The following is a 6,712-nucleotide window of genomic DNA, read 5'->3' as shown; positions in this document are numbered from 1 at the left end:
ATCACCAAACTCGGTGGGACCAAATTAAAAACTCGGTCGGACCGATTCAGTTCATAATGTGACCGTTGGGCATTTCGGTGGGACCGATATGATCAACTCGATGGGACCGGTGTGCTAGGGTTAGGGTAAAACCTCATCTCGGTTTGACCGATTACACAAACTCGGTGGGACTGATTTTGGTAATAGGCTAACCAGAGAGTTGGTCAGGCAAATTCGGTGGGACCAATTACAAAACTCGGTAAGACCGAATTTAATGCAACAGGATCCAGAGAGTTTGCAAGCCCATCTCGGTGAGACCGGGATCCCATCGGTGAGACCGAATTGATTAGGGTTTTGTGGCAGTGGCTATGTCAGATGAACTCGGTGACGCCGGATAGAAAGTTTCTGTGTGGCCGAGTTCAACTTTTGGTTTGGGACATATGTGGATATGAGAAAGTGGTTGAGGGTTTTGGAGCATATCACTAAGCACTTTGAGCAAGCAAGCCATTAAGCAACACCTCATCCCCTTTTAATAGTATTGGCTTTCCTATGGACTCAATGTGATGTTGGATCACTAATACTAAAATGTAGATTCTTGAGCTTTTGAGCTTGAGCCAATCCTTTATCCTTAGCAACTTGAAGGGCGTCCATATCCTCTTTCCACGCCACTCCATCTATTGAACTGGTCTGAAATATACTAGATGAAATATTAGTCCAACAAGAGATATGTTGACATTAATCACCAAAACCACCCAGTTCATAACCCCTCAAAGAAACGTACCATGGTGGCCTCCGCAGACTCACGCACAGTTGTACAGATCATCAAAACTTGTATCTCTTTATAGTACTCATCAACTGATTTTGTACCTTGCATAGATGAGGCATAAGAGAGGAACTGGGCATGTAAGGTGAGGGTGGGAGATGATTTGAAGAGATTTGGGATAGGTCCGGCCTGTCAGATCCGACGCATCAGATACGTTCGGTCTCATCCGGACGTCCCCATATTCATTCCACAATGTGTTGAATATTAGGGGTATCGGACAATGGCAACGTTTAAGCTGACTGATTTTAGAGTGCTCGATCAATGGTATTTTCAATCCGGACGGTACGAGGGCTAAGTTTAGGAGATAAGTTTTTCTTTTTAAAGAAAGAAAAATGGTCATCATGTGGAGATCCCTCCTGCTCTCTGGGTCCCCCCTTCATCCATTCCCATCTCGTCGGAATCCCCATGGGTTCCAGGGCAACGCGCATCGCCATGTGTCACCTCGCTGGCCCGTGCCCACACGCTCGTCGCGTGCTCCCCCCCCCCCCCCCCCCCCCCGGGGCCCCCCTTCCCCCTCCCGCTCGCCTCCACGGCTCCACCCTCCTCACCGCCGGCCGACCGGCCCCAGCGGATCAAGATCCACCCAGGCTGTAGGGCAAGCAAAGACTGCGTCTTCAGATGTTTCAGGTATGGTTCTCTTTGTCGGCTACCGATGGCTTGCTAGGGCTGGTTATGCGCAGGGTTAAGGTGGTGCGAATTATGGAGACAAGAGCTGATTATCAGGTGGTGCGAATTATGGAGACGGGACCTGATTATCTTTGTGTGTGGTTTGAGATTCACTGGGGAGGTATGGGCCTAGCTTAGCACCAACAGCCCGAGATGATTTTTAATTCTTTCTTGTAGGGTTTATCTCATGGTGCTCGTCGTGTAGCTTTCGTTGTTGGAATGATCAAGTTGATATGTTGAGTCTGTAACTCTGTATACCGGATTCTTAGAGACCATAGAGTTAATAGGATTTAATTGGTTTTATGATTGATTTTATCAGCGGTTGATGGTTTGAAAATGTTTTTACAAGGTGGAAAAAATAAAATGTAAAGAATATTTCTAGGTCCCAATATTAAGTTATTAACTGGCCGATTAACTTCAAAGCCGGCCGATATTTGGAAGAGTAGTCTCCTGTAAAAAGGACTCTGTAGTTCCATGCATGTGGTCTAAGCTAGGCTCCACTTGTTGTGGTGATACAATGAACTCTTGATTCGCCTGGTAGCATTTCCTGTGAAAGCCTGGAATCTGTAAATGGACTGAATTCGGCATTCCTTGCAGTATGTGATTTACGATGCCAGACATTTCTTCCAATTACTTGGATTTCAGCTTTATCTCTAGGGTGCTCCAGCAGTCTTTTCTGTTATGCAGAAACCAGAATCTTGGAATGGTGGCTGATGCGCAGAGCTCAGATTCAATGGCTGGCAGCTCAGGTTCTGCTGCCGAAAAGCACGTTGACAGGTTGGTCTTTAGTTACTTATCTTCTTCGATACATTTTCATTTGCTTAGCTACAGGAGTTACCTAGCGTTGTAGTAGTAATACATTTTGCTTTGTTGCTTTGGCCAATTAGCCTAGGATGCGTGATCAAATTTCTTTTATGCTAGATTTTTTCTGTTTTCTAATTGATTAGATGGTGGGGCAGACACATGAATGAACCTGGATGTACTTACCACAATATTTTTTCGTTATTCACTTGTCATCTTGGGTTGTTGTCCAAGAATAATTCTAAACTCCAACTAGCAAGCATAATCTCCTCGTTATATCCATTTGACCAAACCAGCATCAATAACAATAATCTTAGCGAGCATCGTTCCTCATAGGTTTTTTTATAAATAAGTATTTTATAAGTTTAAGTTGTGACTTAGCCTTAATTGTGACCAGTCCCCTAGTTCACCTCTTCATGTATTATATTCTTTTGCTACCATAAATCTGCATGCTGATTAGTTTGAATGTCAGATTTAGTTGTTTGCTAGCCCTGTAAAAGACTGCAAGTACTTATTACTGCTACCTGATGGCCGAGGAGCTCATCTGCTCCAATAGACTGCTGTTTCACCTGACTAGTCAATGTGTACGTGCAATGCATGTTAATTTGGAAGTATATTAAGTGCATGTAGATATTAAGTAGGATATTATTTGTGTGTTATTATGTGATTAGCACTATATTTGGCATGAAATTAACTGCACGCTAGTGCTCGACATTGAAGCAGTCTAGGTCGTTGGATTGACATGATTTGATGGCCGAGATTAATTGGATCTGCCTTTTTGGGTCTTTTTATATTGGTATAGATTATTTTCAGTCTTTTGCATTTGCATCCATGTCGGTGCTTCCAGTTATTTTGGATTCTGTTCTCTGAATTGACTCAGGCTTTGCTTTAAAAGAAAAAGATGTCATCATTTAAAAAGCATGAATGGAGTCATCCAAGAGATTAGCGTTTCCTATACATGCGAACATAAAACAGAAGAAGACTCCTAGAATTGAAGATTATTTAGGACACAAGGTTCTGCAGTTCGAGGCCTGCTCTTTTATCTTGTGATCGGCCGTATGGATGCTGGGAGCAGTACTTACCATATAGACTTGCAGTTAGGCAGTCATTTTCAATGACTTAAGTTGATCATATCTGTAAAATTTGCACCTTCATATTATTCTAAACCTAGGCGTGGTCCATTATTTCACTTCTTAATTTCCTCTAATACTCCACCTCTCCTTTGGTATACTCTTTTCTCTTATTCTGATGATCTGTGTGCTGCAGGTGTCTTGACAAAAGAGCCCAGGAAAAGGCTCCAAAGAAAAATCATAAAGCTGAACGAGAGAAACTTAAACGTGACCAGTTGAATGACCTTTTTGTTGAGCTCAGCAGTATGCTAGGTTAGTACGATGCGTCATTAATCAATGACCATTTTTAGCTGATTTAATCTTCCCTTTTGGGAAAAATACCAGTTAAGTTATTGGACATGGATTACATCATTCTGTTCCCTCAACTTGGACTCATGTGCCTTTTTAATTACTTAATGACAACTGGGAACTAATACACTCATCTCATTATTAGGTTATATGTTTGGTAGTGTTCATGTGTATCGGATGCGCAGTACGTGTTCACAATTCGTAGTATTGATGCCACGACGGGAAGAGCATATGTTGATTCCTGTATTCAATTGTCTGTTGTTGCTGTTGCATCTTGCTGTTTTTATTTTGGGTGAAACTCGTCTCATTGTTCAGTACATCCGTTCACAAATATAAGATGTTTTGGATATTTCAATATGGACTACATAAGGACTGAAATGAGTGAACAAACACACTAAAATGCATCTATATGCATCCGAATTAGAAAAAAGTGAGAACATCTTATAATAATGAATGGAGGGAGTATTTTATATATCCTGGCAATCCTTTCTAGGATTCTAAAAGTCTACATGTGCCCCATTTTGTAAAAATTGCTAAATATTCCCATGTGAAAGGCTCGCTTCCTGCTTTCTTCCAAGCTCACTTTTGAGTGGTCCACCACATGTTGTCCCAAGAACAAAGTTCTGAAGGGGAAAGCTGTCATCAGCTTGTTTGTTAGCCCATATAGAAGGTTGCTATTAGATATTATGAAAATACCTGAAATCATTATTTGTATTTCCCTTTTTTTGTTCACTGCATTATTGCATACGCTGAATAAATCATGCCAAGATGGATAACCTTTTGTATGTAATTATCCTTTGGCGTCAATTATCCAAAAGTATTGCCATGGGACTGTAGAGTTCTGCATGCTTATTGTTATTGCTTGTAGAGGTCATTGTACTCAATGTTATTTTTTCTGATAAACATAGTTCTGCTATTACAGATCATGATCGACAAAATAGGGGAAAAGCTACAGTATTGGGTGATGTTGCACGAGTACTGCGAGATTTAATTACTCAAGTTGAATCTCTTAGAAAGGAGCAATCTACTCTTCTAACTGAGCGCCAATATGTGAGTTCTGAAATATTAAGTGCTTATATACTTGCCTTCCAGAAACTGTGCATATACTTGTGCTCAAAATTTAAACATTTTCCATGTTCCATAGATTATTGTGTTTCTCGAACAACAGGGATAATGTATAGATCTAACTACAAAGGGGGGCAAAAGGGTTTAATGAAGATCTTCCAAACACAAACATGCCTTAGATGATTAACTGTTTTCCTTCTTCACTATAAGGATGAACGTCTAGCTAGCGTGCATTTATCTTCTAAAGTTCATGTATTCGTTGTACTTGTCAGCAATGCCTTTACTTGAATTAACTCACATATAAATAAATTCCTATTAACGTCTCTCCTTTCCAACTTGTGGTTGCTGCCTGCGTAATTTATCAAATGATATAGTTGTTTCAGGTTATTTGCTTCATTACCTTCAAGGTTAAGCCTAAGTTACACTTATTAACAGGTCGGTTCAGAGAAGACCGAGCTGCAAGATGAGAATACTACACTCAGAGCCCAGATAATAGAACTACAGAACGAGCTTCGTGCAAGGATCGGAAACAGTAGCCTGAATCTAAGCAGCCTTGCGGTGCCACATCCAATAGGGAGCAGCTGCACTAGTAATTTAGCAACCCACCCAACGCCGCATGATACATGGAGCAATGCTTCTAATTTAAGCACCATGCGCATGGTGCCCCCAACCAACACACCATCTCCACTGCAGAATCAGCAGCATCACTCTGTTGCTTCTGGTCAGGTTGCATCACGGCCTCAGGAGCTCCAGCTCTTCCCGGGGACATCAGCATCAACGGACCGAGAATGTTCCGGGCATAGAAGCAACCCAGCTACTTCGAGCCTTGCGGATTCCTTGCCTGGACAGCTTCGCCTCAGCCTTCCACCAACATCCCAAGAAGAAAGCAGCGGCGGCGGCGGAGGCGCACCGGGAAATAGAAAAGAACGAAAAACCAGTTAGCCAATTGACGGGTCACAACAAATCAGTTCTTGGTGATAACAGCTCTCTTGTAAATACCAACAAGCTACTCACCTTACTGGTCCAAACCTACTAGTTGCTCTATATGTTTAAATAACTTTACAAGTATGTTATGATATAATTTTGCAGCAGGCTAATCAGATTTGTAATCTAGAACTCACTAGTCGGTGATATGTTTTCGCCAAGGTTTTCAACTGTAATAAGAACATATACAACTGGACTGTGCAAGCGCGCCCCCCTAAGCGTCGGTGACGGACAGTGTCGAGCGGCACCTCATTTGTCCATTTGGACAACCACTGTGACGCCTGGATAATTAAGCTACAGTGAACTTCTGCTAATGATGCCACATCACCACGATTACTATTGTTAACCTTGCAATGATTCAAATCCCGTTCAAATTTCAAATTTAAAATCAAGTCAAACAGTTAAAGTTTTCATAAGTCAAAACTAAAATGTTCTAAATGTGTCAAATAAATCATAAGTAATTATGGTGGAGAAACCAAAATTTTGTAAAGTGTTAAATGCCCTAAACTAGTTAAAACAGTGCTAAAATAATAATTTAATAGCTTTTTAAATTATAACAATATCAAACTAATTTACTTTGGGTCCAAACTAAGTTTGGCAGTTGCCAATATTAATGATACTAATTTGGGTGCTAGCTCGGTATTTTTATAAAACAAAAATATATAAAACTAGAAAGAATTGAAAGGTAAACGAAAAACAAAATAAATAAAGAAAAGAAACCAACCCCCTCGGGCCGTTCGGCCACCAGGCCAACCCCAGGCCGGCCCCGCTCCTTTCCCCGGCCCAACTGCGCATATAACCCCCTTCCTCGAAACCCTAGCCACTACTGCACCCCCCCACTCCCCCCAACGTCGCCACTCCCTCTTCCCCTCTCGATCCAATCTGGATCGGGGTGAAACCCCCCACTCTCCTCGCTCCCTCGTCTCCCCCTCGACCCGACCTGGATCGGGGCGCTGCGCCCCCCCACCGCCACCAC

The 6,712-nt window shown here is 42.0% G+C and overlaps 1 protein-coding gene across 2 annotated transcripts; it reads left to right on the top strand.

Moving 5' to 3' along the window:
- The first annotated feature begins 1,290 nt into the window (after positions 1-1,290).
- LOC123097064 (transcription factor BHLH062) lies at positions 1,291-5,933 on the top strand. 2 transcript variants are annotated; one of them, XM_044518835.1, is made up of 5 exons: positions 1,291-1,429; positions 2,156-2,245; positions 3,536-3,651; positions 4,610-4,737; positions 5,188-5,933. In XM_044518835.1, the coding sequence occupies exons 2-5, from the start codon at positions 2,172-2,174 to the stop codon at positions 5,692-5,694; spliced, it is 825 nt and encodes a 274-aa protein (XP_044374770.1). In that variant the 5' UTR covers positions 1,291-1,429; positions 2,156-2,171; the 3' UTR covers positions 5,695-5,933. The 2 variants fall into 2 exon arrangements, with proteins under 2 accessions (XP_044374770.1, XP_044374769.1); XM_044518834.1 differs by having other exon boundaries at positions 1,291-1,589.
- Positions 5,934-6,712: the final 779 nt, after the last annotated feature.

Source organism: Triticum aestivum, chromosome 4D (assembly GCF_018294505.1).
Source record: "Triticum aestivum cultivar Chinese Spring chromosome 4D, IWGSC CS RefSeq v2.1, whole genome shotgun sequence".
In the NCBI taxonomy this organism is placed as follows: domain Eukaryota; kingdom Viridiplantae; phylum Streptophyta; class Magnoliopsida; order Poales; family Poaceae; genus Triticum; species Triticum aestivum.
This window is presented reverse-complemented; position numbering and strand designations above follow the sequence as displayed.

Excerpts from the sequence above, each read along its gene's own strand:
- LOC123097064 (XM_044518835.1), top strand. The coding sequence starts at position 2,172 with ATGGTGGCTGATGCGCAGAGCTCAGATTCAATGGCTGGCAGCTCAGGT. Across the intron at positions 2,246-3,535 it reads GCCGAAAAGCACGTTGACAG|GTGTCTTGACAAAAGAGCCC; the intron begins GTTGGTCTTTAG and ends TGTGTGCTGCAG. Across the intron at positions 3,652-4,609 it reads TGAGCTCAGCAGTATGCTAG|ATCATGATCGACAAAATAGG; the intron begins GTTAGTACGATG and ends CTGCTATTACAG.